The 24,524-nt window shown below is 40.5% G+C and overlaps 1 protein-coding gene and 1 long non-coding RNA gene across 2 annotated transcripts in view; one reads left to right on the plus strand and one right to left on the minus strand.

Moving 5' to 3' along the window:
* Window positions 1–2,313: 2,313 nt before the first annotated feature.
* LOC140631496 (uncharacterized) lies at window positions 2,314–7,298 on the minus strand. Its single transcript, XR_012029040.1, has 3 exons — window positions 7,184–7,298; window positions 6,747–6,807; window positions 2,314–2,877 (listed from the first exon to the last, which is right to left on the minus strand). It is a non-coding gene; the product is annotated as an uncharacterized lncRNA (long non-coding RNA).
* Window positions 7,299–18,911: 11,613 nt separating this feature from the next.
* Window positions 18,912–24,524, plus strand: part of ARID5B (AT-rich interaction domain 5B) — a 178,514-nt gene continuing 172,901 nt past the window's right edge. The window contains exons 1-2 of the mRNA XM_072823215.1: window positions 18,912–19,348; window positions 19,778–20,032. Of these exons, the coding sequence (XP_072679316.1) occupies window positions 19,328–19,348; window positions 19,778–20,032 (276 nt within the window). The 5' untranslated portion in view covers window positions 18,912–19,327. The remainder of the gene's footprint in view (window positions 19,349–19,777; window positions 20,033–24,524) is intronic.

Consider the following 24,524-nt stretch of genomic DNA (forward strand, 5'->3'; position numbering starts at 1 on the left):
ATTTTTAGAGCTTTGATTCAAAATATAAAAGTCTATGCCATAATCCAGATCAGCGAGCATATCATTGCCTTGGCAATAGAATATTGGCCTAAGAGCAAGAGAGCCAACTTTTTGTTCCCAATGCCATCATCAACTTTCTTGTTCTTGTCGGCATGACTAAAAAGGATGGGAGAGCTGATCCATTATTTAGCCAGTTGAGAATTGCCTAAGCAGCTCATTCAACCCATTAGGATATAAGTCACATTAAGGCAGAGATTCTTTTTTCTTTCCTTGTTCATGCCCTATCCCCAGTGCCTGAACCATGACTAGTTCATAGTAAGAGGTCAATCATTATTTATCACATTAATAAATGAATCATCCATCCATTTACCCATCCTTGAAGACGAATACAAAATATGCATATATTTTTTCTCAATGGAATTACAAATGATACTCATTACCTCACTCGACTTTCTCTCTGAGACTTGAGTAAACATATTTCCCTATTACTTTAACTGCTGGTCGACAATTTTGAAATAGGAACTCATCTCTGGGACGTCTTGCACCAATGAATACTTCCACTTAATTTTCAAACCCACCCCTACCAACTCTTTAGAAGTGGCCCACTTTCTTAACTTCATGTGCTCAACAGCTTGGATAATATAGGTTACAGACAATTAAACAAAGAGTTGTGCTCAGAATTATTGCTCTCTAGATTATCAGATTACAGTTTTATTCCATCATACTTTCTTAAAATGAATGATCTATCAGCTTGATATTAGAGGTTTTAGAAGAGAGACTTCTGATATGCCCTTGGCTAAGTCACTTCTTTCTGGGGCTCCATCTCCTCATTTGGAGAGAAATACTTAGACCAAATCAGAGGCACCAAGATGGCAACACTCAGAGTGGATGAAAACCATTCACTTCCTATTTGACCTGCATGAAATTTCTCTCTCTCTCTCTCTCTCTCTGTGTGTGTGTGTGTGTCTGTGTGTCTGTGTGTGTGTGGCAGAGGTGAGGTTAAGGGGTGGGAGAAGAGGTGGGTGAGTTTAGTTGCATAGTTGCCAAGAGATAAAGACATCTTCACATAACAATCCAAAAATCCAAATTCCTGTCTTCCCTTTAGAATTCAGACCAGACAACTACTGGTCTAAAGCCTCACACAGGAACATTTAGGAGCTATTTCCTTTCTAGTTTGATCTCTCTGGTTCTCCCAGTGCCCTCCGACTCACATCACTCCTTAATGCTGACCCCTGAACTGGGTGATCTCTGAAATTTCTTCCATATTGAGGATTCTAATATTATAGAATTGTATGCCAATACCATCATTTGGTGTTGGGTATCTAATAAGCATTTGATGAGAGTCCACAATGAGTAAAACTCTGTGTTGTCATTATATATGACTTATTTGTTTTTTAAGATCATGGGGACACTTGATGCTCTGAGTCTGTTTCCTCATCATTAATGAGAAGGGCTGCTAAACAGGAAACTATGAGGTCCAGATATCTAACCTGCTGCTGGCCTCACTTTGAATGTAAAGCTAAAGGATTAGAATGCTACCTCATTACTGCTTCTCAAACATGTCCAGATATTAACTTTGAATGACTATAAACTGTAACAATTTGCTCATTGACTTTCTCCTAGTCAATGAAGTGGATAGTATATGTTGTAAGCAGTACATTTTTCCTGTGGGACTCAATAAAGCTATTTTTATTTTGAATGGAAAATAAAAACAGCCCATAAATTTTGTTTATTTTTTTCTGAATAATCCCTCCCGTTTCTCAAATTCTCATTATCTCACTCCACTCAAGTTCTGTGATTCTATGAGTGCTTGTGTTTTTTAATGCCTTTCTCCTCCCAGAACAAAATACTCCAAAACTGGAGATGTTCTGCAAATATCATATTGACAGAAATTAAATTGAAATTGCCTAAATATGCTCTACATGCTTTTTAATACAATTACCTTCTGGTCTTACAGGGGCCCTGTAAAGTGATATTATCATCCTACTTATACTCTCTGAGGCCAATAAGAGCTAGAACTCAGTGCAGTCTGATTAGAAATCCCAAGCTTTTCCCACCATAAATCATGGCCCCCTACAGAAGTCTGTCTCCCAAACTGTAGACAGTTATATGACTTTAGATGGAAGGAAGCACCAATGAGCTGATTATCCCATCATTGCTATTAATAAGTAGATATAGTCTTCTCAGTGAGGAACTTACTTTAGAAAATTAGAAATCAGTATAAAATTGAAAATCTCTCAGGTTTATCAGTAATTACTTTTCATTGTTGAGTTTTATTTTAAAAACTTTTTTACAACATTTTTGTTTCCACTCTCTTTTTCTGGCTAGTTTCTATTCACTGCAAGTGACACATTTTTCTTTTTGTCATAAAAAGTTTTAAAAGTGAGTCAGTATAAATAAATAGTAACCAGGGGAAAAAATATAGGTGGCGAATTGAGAAACCAAAGATCAGAAAGAAAACATGCCAATGTTTGAAGTTGGAGAAAGACTAGTCTGAAGGAAGAGGTGTGTGATCAGGGCTCTTGGGAAGGACTTGCTCTGGTTACAAATTAATGAAAGTCCTTCCCCAGGGAGTCATCTTATTGGCTGGATGTGGAAAAAGACCAGAAATAATGAAGGGTCAACTAGGAGAGATGTTAATCAAGGAAGAGATCTCTTTTTGTCTTTGTAGTGTTTCTCATTTCCTCCTCCATACACCTCTGTCTATCTCTTAACTTCACCCCACCGGGGCCCTATTTTTTTTCTATGAGGAAGTGCATGCATCTTTAAATCCCACTTAATTGGTCACTGCCGAATCTGACTTCTCTCTTGAACATTGAAGTCACTCAACTCAAGTAAAAAGTTTCTTCTCTCCTCAGTAGTGCAAATGGAAATTATCTGCATAAAAGTAATAAAATAGATGAATAAAAACTCCTTCTGTAAGAAAGAACATTAACAAGAACACAAATTAGAAAATACCAAGTGTTTAGAAAGACTTCAGCTTCATTTTATTTAAATGCTCCATTGTTTGTAAAAAATTTCTTAATAGCTTGCAAATCCAATTTTTCCACTACCAATTTTATCCTTGGCCACTTGGCAAACACTGGCTTTTTTTTTTTTTTTTTTTTTTTCTGCCTCTGTTATTCCAGTGCAGAATTTGGAGATTTGGATATGTGAATCCTGAATTATGAACCATTGCAATAAAAATATCATCTCTCTGCTGGGAATAGCACTAAGAAGCATCAGGACCTAGACTGTTACAAATTATTGGGAGCAGACTCTCTCTCCACCCTACTATACAATGAAGATTCAGAACACACAGAGAGTAGAGACAAAAAGTCTCTAGAGGTAGTTGATCTGTAGTGAAACCCTTTTATAATTTAGTACACACAATTGCATCTAACTTTTATACTAAACACATATTACTCATTACATAATTATTGTAGGATTGAAAATGTGTGACAAATGTGCCATAACTCCTCCCACTCACACCACGGCAGACATTACTAATCAATTGTGGAACTGTTTCTTATTAGAATGAGTTTGGAAAAGAAAGGCCAGACAGGGTGTCTTGATTAACCTTTTCCCTCATAATAGAATCCATCTTTCCAAGGACTTTCCAAGTCATTTCCATGACTGCCAAAATCAAAGCCTCCCCTTTTATAATGCTGGATAGACATCATTCAAATCTTCCTTTTTTGGTTCTTATTTCAGAAGCCCCAAGCAGTTCATGAGCACTTTCTTTCTTCTGTCAGACCTTAATGCAATGGGTTGAATTTCAGTTTTGGCCAGGTTACTGCCCTTGAGAAAATTGAGGCTGCCTGCCTATGTCCCCCTTAATGAGTCATGTCTGCATTCTAAAGGCTGTGAGTAAAAATCTTAACTCAAACTTATTCGATCCATTCTTCTTCCTGAAAAATCTGTTTCAGAGATCAAACTTTGGGCAGTTACTTTAGGAAACCTTGCCAAAGTGCTATTTTTCAGCATATAACGTTCCGCCTTGTTTGGACATGAGCTATACTCATCTCCCTATGCCCACTTCAGCCACTTAGGCTCTCCTTAGTGGATGTCATTTCCAGGAAGTTGGCCTCATTGATCATGCATGAATTCTAAGTATTGACCACCCATCCTTATAATAGTAATCTCCTCTCTGAGATAAGATTTGGCTTGTGGTTTAAAATAATACCCAATGATGCCTTGGATCAAGGCTTTTTCTTTTACTTACCTTATGCTTATCTTATTTTGCTCTCACAATAGTTCGATTAGGTATGAGCCACTTTGTGTCATTTGTCCCATCAGCAGATGACAGAAACTGAGGTTCCAGGGAGTAACTGAGAATATGTCTTAGTGATGATCAAACTAAGTCTATAACCAGTACCTTCTACCACTCAGGCTTGACCTAGAAGCTAATTAAATCCTTGCACAGAATTGATTCTGGACTTTTCAAACATTTGAAGCCTCGTGTATTGAAGGCTTAGTCTGGTAGATTATGTCTAACTTTAAATCACTAGGCTTCTCTGTATTGAAATAAATAGGTTTGTACCACCCTAGTTATTGCTGTTGTTTTCCCATTGTTGTTATTTAGTAGAGTTCCTGTTCCTTTAGGGGAAGATCAATGTAACTATACAACTTATTCAGAGTTACAGCCAAAGAAAGCAATACACACTGCCTATGGAGTTCCAGGAACATTAAAATAATTCTCAGTTGATAGCATCAGAGAATTCTTCATAGAAGAGGGGTCCTTGAGTTGGGTTTCAATGAATGATGAGGAAGGGAAAGAGGAGTAGAGACATTCCAAGGGACATAACCATCATGAATAAAACTTCATGACAGTCATGAAGGTTTTTTTGTCCTTTCAAGATTCTGATTCCCACTATTTGAGACAGAATATTAAGAACCATGGATGGCAATAGTGTAAGCAATTCCCCTGTGTCTGAAGGCACCCTGAGGTTAGACAGACACCCAAGAGCACAAGGCGCATTTTTTTTTTTTTTTGCAACCAGTCACTGATGCATTAGTTGTCCTTAGAACCAAGTTGCTTATCAGTGGCCCATTCTTTGATGTACACAATATTTTCTCATTCTCATGCAAAATGCTATGCAAATACAAATTGGGAGGCTTCTCCCTGCTACCTCCTTCCAACAGTACTCCCACCCTTAGGGCCTAAATGTTTAGAAGTTCTAAAATTACTACAGCATTTACTGCTTCTGTACTTCCCAACTAGGATTTGGGAAAAACAGCAATATATCAAAGGAGGAGACTTTTCAGGATATAGAAGAGAACATCGTATGTTTATAGAGAGGAACTAGGAAGGGGAGAGATGGGTGCCAAGCTAAGCAAAATCCCCAAATTACCAAAATGAATTGAATTGACCTACTCTAGACTCCTCCTTAGATCAGATACCCTTTGTATCACATCTATTTAAAAGAAAAAAAAAAATCTACCAGGAAAGCGCTTTCTATTTGGCAGAAAAGGTAACTGGTAAATAAAGTTATTTACCCATCTTAGATTCCCTCAGATCTCAATTTCTAACAATGGATGGTTTAATCTTTAACCAGATAAACTTACCCTCTTTGGGGAGTTAACTAGCTAATGTGCCATTCTCCAGAAGATGGTGCTTTAACACCAAAGGGTCAACTTTATTTTTTTATTTCTGAATCCTACAAATTATTCACATCCCCTTAGAAGCTTCCTCTTTAGTGAATTTGAGCAAGTTATTTAATCTCTCCATGCTTCAACTGCTAAAAAGGACTGCTGAGAGTGCTTCTATCATAGGAGTTGTAAAGATTAAAAGAAATAATTCATTCCAAGTATTTAGTTGAGCTCCTAGGACATAATGAGTGCTCAATAAATATTAGCTGTTAATTTCACCTTGAACCTTCTCTGGTTATAGTCACTGCCTGTATTGCACATCTGCACAAAGTGTGCCAGTGGCTAAGGCAAGGAAGGTTGAGTACTTTTTCTCATACATACATATGTGTGTGTGTGTGTATTACACAGTAGAAATTTTGAAACTACCAAAAAGTACAAAGAAACATAATTGCCTCAATTACACTATTGACATAAACTTGTATGTTTTAAGTTAAAAACATTTCCTTTTTAAAACAACAGTATTTTTAATATCTTTCCATGTCAATAAACATGTTTCTATTACATTCTTAATGTGTGCCATGATTTTTATAGCACTCTTCTATTTCCATTACTCATACTTCTGCCAAATTTGTGTTATTTTAAATAACATTCTGGTGTAGATTAAATATTCTTTTTTGTGACCTTGTCCAAAATTTTCTTTAGCATAAATTCAGAGATGGGGAATTTCTAAGTCTGAGGATATGTTCTATCTAAAGGATGCATTATATACTGCCAAATTGTCTTTCAGAAGAACTGTACAAATTGGCACTCCCCTCCTTGGGGCAAATTCCACTCTCCTACTTCCATCCCAACATGGGCTACTCTTTAAAATCTTTGCCAGGTTGATAGGTTGTAAATCTAACTTCATTTTTAATTTAATTGTTTTTAAAATCAAAAGTAACAAAACAGCTTAACACGTTCATCAAATATTTGAAAATTTTTTCTTCTGTGGCATCCCTGACGGTGTCATCAAAGAGACGGTAAAATGTGTGTCAAGACCACATACTCTAGACAGGATTATCGGAGTATGAATGCATGCTTTATCTCATTCTAGCTGTGTGATCTCAGGCAAGTTACTTAGCCTCTCTGTGTGTGTCAGCACCTTCATCTAAAATGTGGATAATACTAGCACTTACCAAGTACATGCAGGCATTTAGGATATTGGTTGCCCATTTTTCAAATGGGTGTGTTGGACTTCTTTAGGTGGATATGGTGAAGAAGGCAAGGTGAAGGATATCCAAAACAAGGAGTGTAATAAACAAAAGCATAAAGGAACATGAAGTGTCATGCCAGCTCCTACATTTGAACCTTTCCAATATTTTCACATGATTTAAAGAATGAAAAACAAACATGGTTTCATGCATTATTTTTCACTTCACGAAACCCAATTTAAACCAAATGGGAAAAAAAAAAGTCTTGACAAATCAACATGAAATTTTCTTGATCTAAGCCTGACTGTCCCCCCTGGGTCCAGCAGCTCCCAGGCTGAGCAAGCATGTTGAAGTATGGCTACACTTGTTTGAGAATTCTATGGGCCCCTCTGCATCTCAAAATATAAATTGTAACAGAATACCTCCTTTCTCCTTGTTATGCAGCACAAAGGGGGATGGTTAGAATCCAATTTTGTGTTTTAATATTGTCCTCATGTGTGGGTAACACTACCTAGAAATGCCATCCCAGAAATTCCATGGAGAGTCGAAAAAATTCATCTGGTTCAACCTTTCCATTCACAGTGAAAGTTCTAGACCACTCTAGTCACAATGGACCCCAAAATGGGCAAGCAGAGAGCTCAGGGAGCTTTCTAACTTGTGGAGTTGAGGGGTGTTCTATGTAATTTGTTTAAAGATGTTTAACCTCAACCCCAATATTGACAAGATTGGCTAAACATGAAGAGACACAATTACTTTACCCCATTCTGTCCATACATCCCATCCCCAAATGGCTTGAGGTATTTTATGAAGGTGGAATTTCACAGCATATATTTGAAAACTATCTGTCTAATGTGCCAAACCTCTCTTCCCAGAGCATTGCCTTACAAAAGTCATCCAACACCACTTAGCATCTCTGGGTTTCAGTTTGCCTCACAGGTAAAACAAGGGTACAGTTCTAAAATGCCTTCTAGAACAAACATTTCATAATTTCACTTATGGTATCATGATTCTATTTATTCCATTTAGGCTATGTATTGACTCAAAGAACAGACTTTCCTGAGACAAGGCACTTTATGACAGCAGAAAATCACCACCCCCAAGATTACTATTCTTGAAAAATCACCCAAGGGGTCAGCAAAAATTATCAGCCAGGCACAGGATACAATTCAGGGTGCTTCAATTCAGACCTTGACAAGCCAGGTATACTCAAAATGGGCACTGCTTCCAAAAATCAAAACCGGAGTATTAACTTAGGCAAGACGACATTTTAAAAATCAGTTCACCTGACTTCACAAGCAGGACTTTTCAATACTTCAATACTTTCAACACACCCATTTGAAAATACTTTCAATTTCAAAGCCATATTTAATACTATCTTCTCCGAGATGTTTTCCCAAGCTATTGTCCCTGATTTTTCTCTCTGGTCTCACACTCTGGGATTCTCATCTTGGGTTGCACATTAGAATTCCCTGCTAGGGGGAGGAGGGTAAAAAGTCCCTATGACTTGTGCACCGACCCTCAGAAATTCTGATTTGATTGACCTGGGGGTGTGACACCAGTGTCCTATCTTAAAAACTCTCCAGATGAGACTGGCATGCAGAAAGTTGACTGCCACCGGTCTAGTAACGTACTGGCCCCAAAGTAAGGGGGGTACTTTATTAGCAGGCTGAACAAAAGTTTAGGAGGTCTTCTTATATGTACTGTATCTAATTCTTTTCAATTTCCTTATAATTTTATAATTTATGTCTTTGACTAGATTAGTATCTAGTATTGCACTTGTAATGGATTAGTGTAATGGTAAATATATACTTTACTAAAAAAATACACATTTATCTGGTGTGCATTCCAAAACAAGGGTTTTCTGATGGAAATATGTCCTCGGAAAGTTTGGATCTCAATAATTCATTGGGTAAGTAGCCATTTCTAGTAAGTGGGCCTTTCTTTAATTATAGTCTTTGAGGTCTGTTTTTAGCTAACTTGTATAGTGTTATTTGCCTTTCATTTGTGCATTATGTCTTGTCTCCCAAAGCAGATTGTAAATCCCTTTAAGGCAGAGACTCTGTTTCTTGCTTTTTACTATTGCTCATCTTTCTTGGCATGGTGACCCATGGCTGTTCAACTTTGGGCAAGACTTAGTTTCTTCATTCAAAAAATATTGATAATAATAGAACCAACCTCATAGCATTTTTATGAGGGTTAAATTTGAGACATGTTCCTAAGGTATGTCATGGGCTCGGTGAATAGGAATGATTTTATTACATGTTTGTTGAGTTGAACTCTTATCCCATCCATCTTATATGGAAAAGCATGTACCATACTAGAAAATGAGTAAAAAAATGCATAAGACATGGTTCAATTTTAAGGAACTCATAGTCTAATAACAACAACAGCACCCCAGACATTTAAACAAACATAAGGACACATAATAAATGGTTAGATTGGCACATGTATAACGTGCCATGAGAATATAGCTAAGGGAACAAGTTTTCCTAGGGCCTTGAAGCATGAATAGGAGTTTTCCTACAGACAAGCAAGAGGCATGGGTTTAGAAGACTAGCATAAGCAAATGCATAGAGCACTGGTTCTCAAAGTGTAGTTTGGGGACCTGTGAGAATCCCTGACACCATTTTAGGTGGTCCACAGGGTTAAAATAACGATCATGATAATTTTTTGCTTTTTTTTCACTTGCATTCTCTCACAAAAGTATAGTGGCATTTTCCAGAAGCTACATGACTTGGGATATTCAACAGATTGAATGTAGAAACAGCTATGAGAATCCAGCTGTCTTCCATTAAAGAGATTTGTAAAATGTAAAACAATGCTTCTCTCTTCACTAAATTTCTTTGTTTTGGAAAATATAGTCATTATTTATTAAAAAAAAGTTACGCTGACATGTAATGAGTTTATTATTGTTATTTTTAAATGAGTTAATGAATATTTTTAAATGTTTTTCTAAAATTTCAATTATAATTTATAAGATGTTAAATATCAAGATATAGATAGATAGATAGATATAGATATAGATATAGATATAGATATAGATATAGATATATATCCACCATAAACAAAAGCTTTTTGGGGTCCTCAACAATTTTTAAAAGTGCAAAGGGTCCTGACACCACCAGCATAAAAGCAGAAGATTGCATGGTCTGTCCAAGGAATAAATGAATAAATGAATACATGCAGTTAGCCGCCTCCAGTTCTTTTTGCAGGTAGACGGAGTATAAATTATAAATATATACATCACGCATTCACACACAATGAATCTGATTATCATATCCTCACAGCCCATGAATAACAGATAAAATACACCAGAATGCTGAAAGAGTTAACCTGAATTTATTGGTGATTTTTGAAAAGGAGGGGGGAGCAGATTTACTTAATCCAGTGAAAGTCATTGCATATAAATTTGCAAACTAAAATACTCCCTGGGCTGAGGTCATGTGTTTAATTTTAGCAAGCAGGGTGAATATGTTTGGGTAGGTATTTATACTAAGTGGTGGACAGAGCTGGAGATAGGTTTGGCAGTGGAGACAGTGATACAACCTTTATTATTTTCAATGCAAAAAAAATGAACTATTAATGTGATGTTCTGGTTGAGAATTTAAACTCTCAAAAAATCTGGAAATTCAAAGTCATGGTACCCATAGCAACCATAACTCTGCCCCCTTGCATGCCCAGTGTGGAGTATTTTGTATTGCAGTACATGCTGTGAAATCTATGCCTAAATGTGCTATATAGCAGAGTTACAGTTGCTGTGGGAACTGTAACTTTGAATTGCCTGCCTTTTGTGTCATTAAACTTTCAGCTGAAGTATTGCATTAAAGGAATTTTTTTTTCCTCCACTGCGTTCCCTCATTTAAAAAAAAAATTGATTGGGTATTTTTTTTAAAAGGATGTAAATGATGTTAGACTCAAATGGAAGGATAATGCATTCTTGTTTCCCAGATATATGCACTGATATAAGCATTAGTGAATTACCACATTTACATATTTCAACCTGCAATAACAAGTCATAAAATAATCCTCTATTTATATGGCACCTTTAATCCTGAAGGGTCCCATCTCACACATAGACACACTGTAACTGAACCACATTGGAGGAGAAAACTCAATAAATATTTAACAGCACCCAACAAAATAAAATTATACAGTGCTTTAGGACAGGCAGTAGGGAAGAAAGGTACTGTCAACCAGTGGTCAGAACACAAGCCAAGGAGCGCGAAATCTCAGGCTTCAGTCTCACTTTCAAGGCATTGGCTCTGTCCTTGCGTCAATGATTTAAATCCTTCACAATTCTGGATGTTCCATTGTCTCTGTTTACTGAGGAAGTATTCCTAGATTCAATGGCAAGAAAAGACTTCAAAAGGTCATTTGGTTGTGTCTACTACTTCCAACCAGGGAACATACCTACATATTCTAAAACAGACAATTTCTACTACAAAATTCTGCTACAAAGGGCACAATAGTAAATATTTTAGCTTTTGAGGTCCATACGGTCCCTGTCACAACTACCCAACTCTGCTGTTTTAGCGTGATAGAAGCCGTAGACAATACATAAATGAATGAGTATGGCTGAGTTCCAATAAAACGTATTTATGGACACTGAAATTTGAATTTCACATAATTTTTCTATGTCACAAAATATTATCCTCCTAGAGATTTTTTTCAACCATTTAAATATGTAAAACACATTCTTTGCTCATGTACAAACAGGTGGTAGGCTATAATTTGCCAATCCTTGCTCTAGAAGTTTGAGTTGTATGTCAGGCTCAAGGCTACCTTTAGACAGAGATGTGCTCGTAAATATTTAGCTAGCTTCCTATCCTTAAAAAAAAAAAAATGTGTGTGTCTGTTTAGATCTAGATATGTACATATGTAAATATCTAGATTTGGATATATCCAAATATGTGGGTGTATAAATTCATTATACATTTTGTTGATATACAGGAAGTGTAGCATAAGTGTGCAAACAATAATAAAATATACAACACTTTTCCCTGTAAATTTCATATAGCCAATCTATTCTCATAGAATGCTATTTGCTGAACTCTTGTGCCCAGAGCTAACCTATGATTGCATCAACAAATGAGTATAGTTCCAAAAAAAAAAAGCCAAAATAAGCAAACAAACAAACAAAAAACCAAGTGAGTATAGTTTCAATGTGAATGTTAGTTGATCTTTTCATTTATATTAAGGAGTAAGATGAAAGTGAAAAAACAACAACGATATATCTCAGAACTTCAATCTTTCATAAATGACATGAGCAACTTCTTTGCTGAATCAGATAATAACTTTCAAGTATTTCCTCCTCTTTTTTGTACTATTCGCAATATAATTGGTACAGACTTGACACACTTTTAAGTTAATTTGCATATTAGTCAGGGTTCTCTTAAGAAACAGAACCAATAGGATGTGTGGATATATATTGGCTTACATGATTTATGGAGCTGTAGAGTCTCAAATATGCAACTGGTAAGCTGGAGACCCAGGAAAGCTGATGGGCCAGTCTCCAGTCTGAGTCCAAAGATAAAGAATCAGGACGGCCATTGGTGTAATTTCCAGTCCAAAAGTCAGCAGGCTCAAGATTCATGAAGAGCCAATGTGTTAGTCTGAGTTCACATGCTGGAAAAGACCTACATCCCTTTTCAAGTAGTCAGGCAAGAAGAGTTCCCTCTTACTCAGACTTTTTGTTTTCCTCAGGCCTTCAACTGATTGGATGAGGCCCACCCACATGGAGGGCGAAAGGAGGCGATCTGCTTTACTCAGTCCACTGATTAAAATATTAATCTCATCCAAAAAATCCTCACAGACACACCTAGAATAACACTTGACCAAACATCTGGGCACCCATGACCCAGAATGATATGTAAATTTAATCATCACAATTTGCAATATTAACATTTTTTCTCCATCATCTTCTTAGGTCTAAGCAATCAACAAAACAATAAAACAAGCCCTGAGTTGTAATGTTTGCTGAGTTCTATGGTCTAAAAACTCCCACCACAGTCAAGTTCAAGCCACCAACATGCCAATGGACATGGACTGGGAAGAGATGCTCCGTAGTAGACCATCTTAAAGGATTGCAACAATAAAAATACAAAAGCTAAAAATAACCTCAAGCGTATATAGATAATAGTAAAATGTAGTAATTAGAAAGTGATGAGTTTTGAGTATATATTACCTTTGTTTTTAATATAATACTTAATTGTGACTTCATGTAATTTAATGTTTACTACTAGAGATGTTTAATAGCCAGTTTACAAAATTCCTGAAAATGTAACCATCAGCTCTGGTGAGTAAGAAATGGTTAGTTCCAGCACACCTTGAGAAATGCCTTGTGTAAACCCTGAACCAGGGTTCATCTGGTCCCCTACCTTCTTCCTGAAAAGGCTGACCAATTTCTGACCAAAGTTTACTGAAGACGAGAACAGAAACAATCTCACTATTCTTGGTATTATCTTTCCTCTGAAGTACTCAGATCTCTTTACACCCTTAGTGAATTACTACATTTACATATTTCAACCTGTAATAACAAGTCATAAAATTATCCGTCTGTGGCATGGCAAAATGTAGGTGGAGGCAGCCAAGGGACTTGCTGGCGCTTCCCGTGGGTTTGGTTGATGGCCTAGCACAGGGGGCTGCCACGACACAGATGACCAGTCTGGATAATTCTGCCACAATTATCTGAGAAATCCTGACAAAGCCAGAATTAGGGTTTGAGTCCTGCAGATAATTATAGCCATGGACAAGGAGACATAGGAAATCAGTGAGGAATGGTCCCCTTGACTTTCTGTCTAGTGATTTACCTACCATACCCACTCTGCTGCTAAATAATGAGTTGCTTAATGCCTGTCAAGTAATTTTAAGTTATAAATCACCAAATACAAGGCATCATTAACGTCTATTTGAAACTGCACAGAGAAATTTTTAGTAGGCAGTATATGAGTCCCTTAGTAGAGCCAAGAGTCCATGTCTGTACATTTTCTCGTCTTCTTTTTAAAAAATCAGGTATGGCAAGATGTTTTAACAAATCTCAGATGACTGGGATCTCTGTTCTTAGATGATCTAAGATCGCCGTCCCCAGCAATACCATGCCGAGGGGCAATTTGATCAGATTCTTTATTAACATGTGGATCACAAATGAAGCTGAAGAATTCATTTCAGCCTGTGAGTTACCACCACCCATTCCCGTCCCCCACCCCCCACCCCCCCCCGCCCCCAGCATTTCACCACCTGAGATGAAATGGTGTGTCATCCCAAGAGAGGAACAAGGTCCCGATTTAGTCAAATGTCACGTACACCACCACGGTGTGCGCAATTTAAAAAAGAAGAAATGAAGCTTATTTATTTCTAAAATAAATAACCCATAAATATCAAGGCACTGGAAGGCAATGAATTGTTAACATTTAAGGGAGCTTGGGTGTCTCTGTGATCAGGGTGACTGAGTGGGACTTGGCTTTCATTTACAAATAAATTTAGGAAAACAGATTCAGCGTTGCTACCATGGCTGGAAATGGCTTGGGCAAATTTGACCCACCTTCCCTGAGAATACCTAATTAATCTCAGACCTGGGAGGAAAAATCAAGATTAAGATAGGAAGTCTCCATCTGCACTTTGGGCAGAGGAACCTGGGGCCTCGGCGTCCGCAAAGGGCATCCCATGACCCCTCCCTGGGGCATCTTCTCCGAGGGAGGGCCTTGCTGCTCCCTTGGCTTTGGCCTCGAGTGCAGGAGAAAGCGGTACCCGGCTCCCTACCGACCTTCCCGCCCGCTCCCAGGTGCAGCCCCACGCCCCCCGCAGCCCGGGAGACCAGCCACAAATCGGAGCCCCACATTGAAGATGTAGCTCAACCTTTGACCACTAGAGGTCCCCTGGAAAGCAATGACCCGTATAACCCGGTTTATCTTCCTCCAACCCAATAGACTTGTTGCACTGAGTCTTGGCGAGCCAGCTCTGCGGGAGGCCGCCTTATTAATAACGCCACCCACCCCCAGCGCCGACGGCGGCGCCAGCCGTGGAGGGGGGAGGGGACGAGGCGGTGGCTGACCCTCAGACGGGGCTGCAGTTCCCATCCACGATCCAGTCTGCAGACTCCGGGGCTCCCCCCACCCCGGACCCCACTTCCTGACCAAGCAAGACGGGAGAGCCCCTAAGTCGAGGCGCCCAGGTGGGCAGCGCGGAGTCCCAGGGACTTCCAGCCCGCGATGGGCTAGCCCAGGGACCGGGGCTGCAGAATCACCCAGCATCAGGGCCACCAGCAGGCCGGGACCCACCCTCCCCCGGCGTCGCCCCCACTCTTTCCTCCCCGCCCCCCTTCATCTCCTCCCTCTGCCTCGGGATCGCCCAAGTGGCCCCGAGTTGAGCCGGTGGAAGGAGATTAGGGAACCATTCACCGTCCCTGTTCTGATCCGGGCGGTATTTTCTGCAAAAAATTAGCGGCTTCTAGCTGGAAGAGGAAAGGAAAAAAGGAGGGGGCAGCCGAGGGGGAGCTGGAAAGGAAACAGCCAGGTTGAATTCCCAGTCTTTATCAAGCAATTCGCTCACCAGTGAAAGAAAGCTGCAGTGGCAGATTCGAGCCACATGCGGTAGTGTGTAGCAATTAGTAGATAAAATGCTGACTAAAGTGCTAAAACATGAAGTATTATTGTAGCCAAGGTCAAAAATGCTTCAGTTGTCTTTTGCAATTTGGGGGAGGGGGAGGCCCAGAGGTGCGCGGAGAGGGTTGAATTTTCGAAATGGTTGCCTTCTTTCTTCAAACTGTACTTTTTTTTTTTTTTATGATCCTGTTTATTATAGCCCAAGCTGCCTAATTATGTCACTGCTGGTTTTTGCAACTAACTTAATCCTCCTGATCCTTTATGAAACGATTCACAGGCACTGAAAAAATGTGTCTACTGCTGCCCCCACCCCCTTGAGGGGGTGAGATTTAAAAAAAAATTTTTTTTTTTTTTACCTCTTAAATAAACCAAAGAAAACAGAGTTGGATTGGGGGGGGGGGCTAGTAAAGCAGCAAGAATATAGATGTGTGGGTATAGTATAGTATAAGAAAGAACCCAGAAATAGGGGGTCATATAAACATATACTGCTTTCTTTCCCACTCCTCTTTTATACACAGTGAGTCCCAGCTACAAGCTTTTTTAATAGATAAATAAAGCAGTTGCTTTCATGATTATAACTGTCCTGAATGGATTGTCTTCTTACAACATTCAATCTGTTTATGAGTATTTACTTTACATTAGCCCAAGGACCCTGCACTGCAGGAGTTTGCCTCTATTCCCCTGGGTGTCGGTGTCTCAAGTCTTACATCTGCTCTGTGATTGATGGAGCCTTGAATCCACGTTATTACTCTCTCACAAGCAGAAATCAAACAGGCTATTAACTACATTACTTCAAAGAACTGTTTCAATACAATCTCCTTATCTTAATTGAAACTTTCTTTGTATGGATAGTTGCTACACAGATAATTTACAGGTGCCTATCAAGCATCATATTAAAGAGGTAAAACAGAGGATATTTTTTGGTTTTTGTTGTTTTTGTTTTGATTTTTTTTCTTTTTTGTAAACACACACCACTGTGATCTGTGATTTTAAGCGCCATTTACAGGATTGGACCAGGGGTTTGATTTATTAGATTTTATTATGTTCGTGGGGGTGGTAGTGGTGGTGCTGTAAAAAAGAGGGAAGATACTCCAGTGATACAGTTTTGAAATTTAACATTCATCTGATTACAAGACTGCAGATATTCAAAAATATTCGGACCTAGATCCCTGCAATTGTTAACATCTGAAAAACCTTATCGGGAGTTTACGAGAAGAGAGATTACGCAGCATGCAGCCTAGTTCAGCGCCTACCTTGAAGAGACATAGAAACAGGGTTTCTAATTAGATGAAGTCCCTCACAGACACTTAAAGACTTAGAGCACCAAAACCAGCAGAAGTTGCTTAGATGCTCTAAAGAGCTGTGTATTTTTTAAGAGAGAGATTTAATATACAATCCAGGGATACCCTCAGGCATACTGTTGAGGTTTCCTGCATAAATGCTGCTGCATTGGTCATACAGGAAACTGACTCAGAGTCGATCTCAAATATGATCTTGTCAAAATACTGCAACTCAAGTTTTTAAATATAGGATGTCTTGAACTGGATGTATATATTTACGCTAACAGGATAGAGACTAACTGAAGCCTTAGGCATCTCTCCTGTATTTAAAAAAAAAAACAAAACTTAAAATGCCCTTCAGTCAAGTCCATTCATATGTAAAAAAATGAACAAAATGGGTTATTCTAATCAAACGTCTGCAGTATGCATCCTAAAGTTAAAGAGAGAGAGAGAGAAAGCAGGGGAGAGCTGTAATTTCTCTTTGTAACCCATGTTTATAAAATAGAAAGATCAGATGAAATTTCAAGGAAGATAATTAAAGAGTGATGTGCAGGTCATAATTTGGCTAATGCAAAGATGGGAGACTGTGAATTGTTACATTGTCCTCCTTCATTGTGCGGAGTTGTGATATTACTTTAAATTATTAAAATAGTTTTCATCTTTAAGAATACCGGCTCTTTGGCATGAGCTTTTATTACTTATTGTAATTGGAGGATCTGCCATTTTCTTTCGTTTATCTCTGTGTGTATAGAAACGAGATAGATCTTGCCTTTTATTACTTCCCCATGTTCTGAATCAAAAATGTGGTTTAGATAATGTTAAGTGCCCTAATTCTTACTGCAGCGGACGCAGACGTTATGAAAAGGCATAAAAAATACACACAGAGGGTCTTTCCACCTCAAGTCACTGAATATGAGGCATTTGTGCTCTGCCGGGTGTATTAACTTCAGCCATGTGAATATAATTTTCATTAAAGTAATCCTGTTTCAACTAGATGCTGTGACTAGAGGTGAAACGTTGCGAAAGCGTTAAAAATAGCTTACTAGTAATTTCAACATCCTGTAATTTTATCACAGATCAAGTTTCAACTGTCATACTATACAGACCTTATTCCCCATATAGTACATGTTTACTTTTTTAGCATGCCAGACCCACTTTAGAAAGATTGGTGCCAATATAATAAGATCGGGGCGGGGGGGGGGGGGCGGGAGGTGCTGGAAGGAGTGGGAGGAGAACGGGGAAGGGGGTGGGGAGCGTGGGGGAAGCGAGTACACCATTTTACATCAACACTGCGAAAATGCAATCTAGCCTGGCGGAGGACGGGCAGCTGGGTCGGGGCGAGCGAGGGCTTTGCAGTCTCTGCCTGTTCCTTGTTCTGTCGCTCTTAAGTTTCTCTGTGTTTGCATAATAGCCGTGCATGCAAACCTCGCAATGCTCCAGGGCTCCGGAACAATAAATATACACATTTAAAACCTTTATTGTCTTACGGTTCGTGCCCCCGGTTTTCAACAGCTTAATTTCTGGTTGTATTTAACTAGTTTGCAAATGGATTTTTTGCAGTTTCAAACTATTATGAGGAAGCTCCCCTCCCTTTTTTTTTTTTTTTTTTTTGGCGGGGGAGGGGGTGGGGGTGGGGTAGGAGTCGGTATATTATTCCTGTAGCGCTGGGTTATATAAACACATTATCATTTGAGAGCGCCCTTGGCGTCCATCAGCATTGTAAACACGTACTAGTGTATATACTTCAAAATTAAAGAATGCACACGCAGAACCGGGAGCCTGAATTCATATTCCGAGCAGACTCGCTGCTCGCATTTATTGATTTATCATGCATCGTTTATTGTTCCAGTCCCTAAATGCAGTCACTGTCCGTTCAATATTGTTTGCAAAATCCTGAGATGTGTGTGCACTGCTCACTTGTCTTTCTGGGTTTTTTTTTTTTTTTTTTTTTGCTGAGTATTTTTTTTGCGAAGCGAACAAATGCATTAATATTTATATGTTTATATAATCGATAACCCACTTTTCCCTTCCATGTAAATAGGCATCAAAAGATAATTTAACAGATTAGTTCTCGAAAACATGGCAGTGAGGAAGCGTAATTTAACTATCAAACAAATCTACATGTCTAATAACAGCAAATCTGCTAAGGAGCATTAGAAAGAGGAGCAGCGCCCCGGAATCTCTGCAGGAAATGTTCTTTATATTAGACATATACAAGCAGGTCCTGTCAGATGCACAGCGGAGCTCGCTAGCTCTCGCCTCCTCCAAAAATCTCATTAGACGACACCCCTAGACAAGGGAGATTGGGAAGAGGGAGATCTCATCTTCACACAGTTTTAGGGTGGATTTTATTTTTACAAGTCTTCCTATCTGGTTTTTGCCTTGATCCATCCGCTTCCCGCCGAGATCGGACGGAACCTTTCTTCCGATTATGAATTTGATCATCCCACATTTGGAAGGAAACCGACACAGTTTTGACAGGAGCTGAAAATTGAGTCGTCAGAGAAATATTAGGACATATTTTCAATCATTTTGGTGCCGAAGGGGAGGCAAGAGCTCAGTTTTATATTGAGACATTACGCCAGCTGAAGGCAGAGAATGTTTTTCCCTGCCAGGACCTGATGCAATCCATTCAAGCCAACAAGTTTGGAGAGAATGTTGAGTTCAATCAATTCAGAACGTCGAGATGGAGCCCAACTCACTCCAGGTATTTCGCTCTCCTCCGCTCCTCCGATCCCGGCACCCCCCGGCACCCCCCAGCCCCCCAGCTCACCCACACCTCTGCACCCACCCACACCCCCCACAAACTTTTCACCAAACTTTTACCCTCTGCATCCCCCCAAATCATTTTTATTGTTTAAAAAAATCCCTGCACTGATCATACATACATAATGTAATTTTACCGCCTCAGATGGAGAAGTAGGGAGAGGTGGCGGTGGGGGTGCCCGGAGTTTTTTTTTTTTTTTTTTTAAAGGGAGGCAGAAAAATTGTGGGCTCTATTATTTTTCCACCCAGCTTTATATCTGTTGGCTCTTCTGTATTAAGAGTGTGGATGTCTGTGTGTAAATGTGTCTGGGAATAGATGTTTGTGCTCTGATGGCTACGTTATTTATTTGGTGCTTTTTTTCCCCTGCAGTGGGTCGGCTCACCGTGTGGCTTGCACGGACCTTACATTTTCTACAAGGCTTTTCAATTCCACCTTGAAGGCAAACCAAGAATTTTGTCCCTTGGCGACTTTTTCTTTGTAAGATGTACGCCAAAGGATCCGATTTGCATAGCGGAGCTCCAGCTGTTGTGGGAAGAGAGGACCAGCCGGCAACTTTTATCCAGCTCTAAACTTTATTTCCTCCCAGAAGACACTCCCCAGGGCAGAAATAGCGACCACGGCGAGGTGGTAAACTTATATCTCCCTCTCTTCTTTCTTTATTATCCCCCCCCCCCCCCAACACCAGTAATGCTTATTACAGGGCAAGCTTGAAAATACTGTATTCACTTCTGCAGGCGAGCAGGATCGACTCCTTTTTTAAAGGGGTAGCGCCACTAGCTGGGGCTCGAGTATTTTGCCATTGTCAGAGTTTGGCTGTCAGCTTTACAAAGAGGATCCAACTGCTGATTTTAGTCAAGATCAAATAACTTGTTCGAGAAGGGTTTTGTTCAAGGATGTGTGTGTGTGTGTGTGTGTGTGTGTGTGTAAGAGAGAGCGCGAGAGAGATCGTTCGCTCTCTTGCTCCTGCCGCTTGAACATCACATGCTTTATATATATATATATATATATATATATATATATAATTTTTTTTTTTTTTTTTTTTTTTTTTTTTGCCTTTTAAGATTTTTACCTTCGCGTCTGGCTGGGTCGGGGCTGGGTGGATTTCTTTCGGTGGGTTTCGATATGGTTCACTTTTTTTTTTTTCTTTTTTAAAGTAAGTATTTGATATGTTTAAGAGGGCGGAAATTACGAAATGGAGGCAGAGTGAGATCAAAAGCTATTGAGTTGGCAAAGACGTGTTGAATAAAGTGATAAATGACAGGTACTGGAATAATACATTCAAATAACTTGCAGATCTGCCCGGGCGGATTTCAAAGCGGTCGTGTAACCGGCACAAACACGTTAAGCATTAACAACTATCTCTCGCCCCCACCCCCTCCCCCTCGGACAAGCCATTTGATGTTCTGGGTCTCAGTTACTCCACGCCGAGGGGACGCCTTCCAGCGCGGGGTCCGGGGCGCGGGGCGCGGGGCGCGGGGCGCGGGGCGCGGGCGGGCGGCGGGCGGGGGGGCGTGTGCTCGGGCCCCGGCCCCGCGGGTCGCTCGGGGGAGGGCCCGGGCCGCGCCGGCACGTTCCTGGGCGGCCGCGGGGGCGCCAGCCGCGCTCCCGGGAGGACGCCCGAGGTGAGCCGCTGTCACCGGGCGCCGGCGGCCGCCTCCCTCCGGCCCTGTCATCTGGCGTGTGGCCGCAGCTCTGCGGGCTCCCGGGTCAGCCGGCCGAGCCCCGCGCCGCGGCGCCCACCGGGGGCTGTGGGGGGAGGCTGTGCCCTCGGTGCGGCGGGGAGGGCGGGCGCGCGGCCGCCTGGCAAGGCTTTGTGTTGCCCGGGCGCGAGCAGGGGGATCAAACGGAGACTTCCGAGCGCAGCTAGCTTCGTGCCAGGCCCTCGAGCTTTCGAGGGAGCCGTACGGATCTTTTTGTTAAATGAATGGTTCCCCGCTTAACTCATCCCGGAGCGTGGAGCTGCCTGCCAGTCCTTCCAGAATTGCTTGGTCTGATGGAGTTGATTGTACTTTTGGCATCGCCCTTTCACTCCCTCTCCCCGGATCGAATTACCCATCAGTGGTCTATGCCGGTTAATTACTGGAGTTCGTCAAAACCTTCGCCCTCGGATCTGCCTCCTCGGAAATAAGCCCCGCCCTCCTCCCCGAACGTCCCCCCCCTCCGCGCCCCTCCGCGCCCCCCCGCCCCGCGCGCCCTCCCCCCGCGCCCCCCCGCCCCGCGCGCCCTCCCCCGCCAGCTCTGGGTTTTAAACGTTCCTACTTTCCGACGTCTGCCTGCAATTTTGCAAAGGTGTTGTTTGGAAATACTGTGAAAAATCCTGCAACCTACCAACAGGTTGAGCTCTTTCCCCCTCCTGAGGTCTAGCTCGGGCCCCCTCCCCCGACCCAACTTTCCTGCGCAGCTGTCTTCTTCCCCTCCCCCTCCTGATTTCTTATTATTTGCTTTTCAAATTTATTACTTCAACATGGCCTGTGATCTGGAAAAGGGAAGGATTAAATATCCAGAAAAGAGCTGGTGCCTAATAGACTTCTGACTAAACCCAGAAGGAAATTATTCAGTGTTTTATGAGATATTTTTGTGGTCACTCGCCCTTTCTCTCTCTCTCTCTCTCTCCCCCCCTCTCTTTTTAATTGAAATTGAAATATTTTTAAAGACCCCGAATTTGACCCCACTTGGTCCAGTTTTAATTTCTGTTGGCGTAATTAAATACTGAATTCTGATTTAAGAATAAAAGCAGTATTAGCCTAAGGTTGCATCTGTTAGAACTGCTGATAATGAATAGTACACAGTATTTTTAAATACACGAATTAAAAAAAATTGTTCATTAAGGGGAAATGAAAGCGAGCCGTTGTAATGATCTGTACATTTCGTCACTGCTATATGAGCCATACCTCCGAAAATTAATCTTGCCATTTAAAAGTAAACTCTAGGGGGTTTGGGGAGGGAGATGGCTCTATTTATAATCCTCAGCTGCATATACATCGTCTAATATTATGCATGATTTGTTTTTTAATGCTAACACGGCTGGTAATTAGCTGTATGATTATACTTGTATATTTCATTAGGACTTTGGCTGATGTCATTGTGAATTATTCAGCCATATTAAAACAATTTTCAATTGAGATAATGACACGCCTCAAAATTATGCAAATGCAGGCTGCATTGTGCAAAATAATTATGACAAATGTAAAGCAGGTAGAAAGTTTCCCAATGCAGATCGGTTTTCCACCCTGGTGATGTCATTTCCCCCCTGGCCTAAGTTAGTCATTCATTAGCTGAATAGCAGCAGCAGTCTTCTCTGGAGGAGAGCCTACAGAAACCAGCATTTACTGCAGGCACCTAGAGGGGGCAACAGGGTCCTCTCGTTAAGAAATTTGCTTTGTTTTCACTTACTCCATTAACTTGTTTATATACAGCGAAATGATTTTTGTTATTGATTTTAAATAGTTTTGAATGATGCATTTAGCCATTTGCAAAGTGTAACTGAAAGAGAAAGGTTTCTTGGTGATGTGCACTGTTACTTGGAGAAAATGTTCAGCACATTTAATCAGCCAGTACAGTTTATTTTAAGTAACCAAATGGAGGTTAATAATTTCTTGATTGAGCTGACATCAGCATCCATTTCCAAAGGACAGCCAGGACTCGGTATGCTTTTTTGGTTTAAGAGAACCATTCTATTTATGATCTCTTGAAATGTAAAGACGTCAGTTCCAAAAGCAGGAAAATTATCATTGTGCAAGATTAGAAATAGCGTCCCTGTGTGGTGTGCTATGATCTGCGGAGGGCCTTTTTGGGGAATGCTTTATTGATCCTTGCAGTAATTGTATGAGGCTGGATAAGGCAGGACTTTGCATGCCATTTTACAGATGGAGACAGAGGCTTAGAGAAATTATATGGTTTGTCAAAGGTCACCAGGCTAGAACCTAGGCCTTCCTAAGCTTTAGGGTTAGTTTATTTTCCCACTGAATCCTACCCCTGGCACCAGAGTTTTAACACATCATATTATATTCTAGAAGTGTGCACTAATGTGGGCAGCTCCTTGTTCATTTTAGAATCATGACTAGTCAATCCATTTTGCCAAAGGTCACCAGATTTTGGGTAGCAGAACCATTCGTCTTCTATAAAGTTCAGCAAATTCGAGCTAGTGGTATCTACCAAGAACAGTTGTGTTTTAATACCATTATTAATAATCATTAACAATGTATTATTAGTAATAATAATTGTGATAATGACTTACTGCCGCCTTTGCATACTTCCAGCGCTGGCAGCTGGCGTTGAGGAAGAGCAGTCCGGAAGGAGTCACATATTGATTCTGCAGCTTAGTATTTGTTTGACCTTGAACCAGGATGAACACTCTGAGCCTCAGTTTCCTCAGCAGCAAAATGGGGACAATAGTAAGGCTTACTGTGGGTTGTTGTGAATATCAAGAGGCACTGTATGGGCAAAAGTACTTCAAATACGGCGCAGTCCTTAAATAAGTAGAAAAGAGTGATGATTGTGGAGGCCTTTATTCTAGAAATTCTTAATTTATAAACAATAAGCAGGATTACTTTTATGCCTGTGTAGAGGTTCCCAGGCCTAATCATGATACTGTCTTAAATTACCATGCAAGTGAATAGCAGGGCCATCTACAAGGAGTTAAGTGTCTTTAGTAATTACCCACAATTGCCACATTCAGCCACTACTGGCAAAGTAGGCGGGTAATTGGTTCTGTTACTGGGTAACTTCTGATTACATTCATTTTCAAATTGCCAAGCGCTTAATCTATTGGCAATATACCCTCTTAAAAGACGTGGATGTGCAGGCTTGGATTTCAGCCTGGCCGTGGGCTGGATTCTACAAGAAGCTTTACTGGTCACCCGCAACTGTGCATGTGGATGAGTAAGCTAATGATGTCAGTAAGTCAAGATCAAGCACACTGGGCACTTCAGATTCTAGCATGTAGTCAGGATTTCTACAAGTGGTTACTTATCTGGTTAAAAATGGTCAAAAACTCATATTCCAGACCCCCGTTGAAACTAACTCGATTGGAATCTCTGGAATTGGGGCCCAGGATCCTGCATTTTAAACATCGCCTCACTTTTCTAATCTATAAAATGGAAATATAGTACCTGCT

The sequence above is a fragment of the Canis lupus genome, chromosome 4, assembly GCF_048164855.1.
Source record: "Canis lupus baileyi chromosome 4, mCanLup2.hap1, whole genome shotgun sequence".
In the NCBI taxonomy this organism is placed as follows: domain Eukaryota; kingdom Metazoa; phylum Chordata; class Mammalia; order Carnivora; family Canidae; genus Canis; species Canis lupus.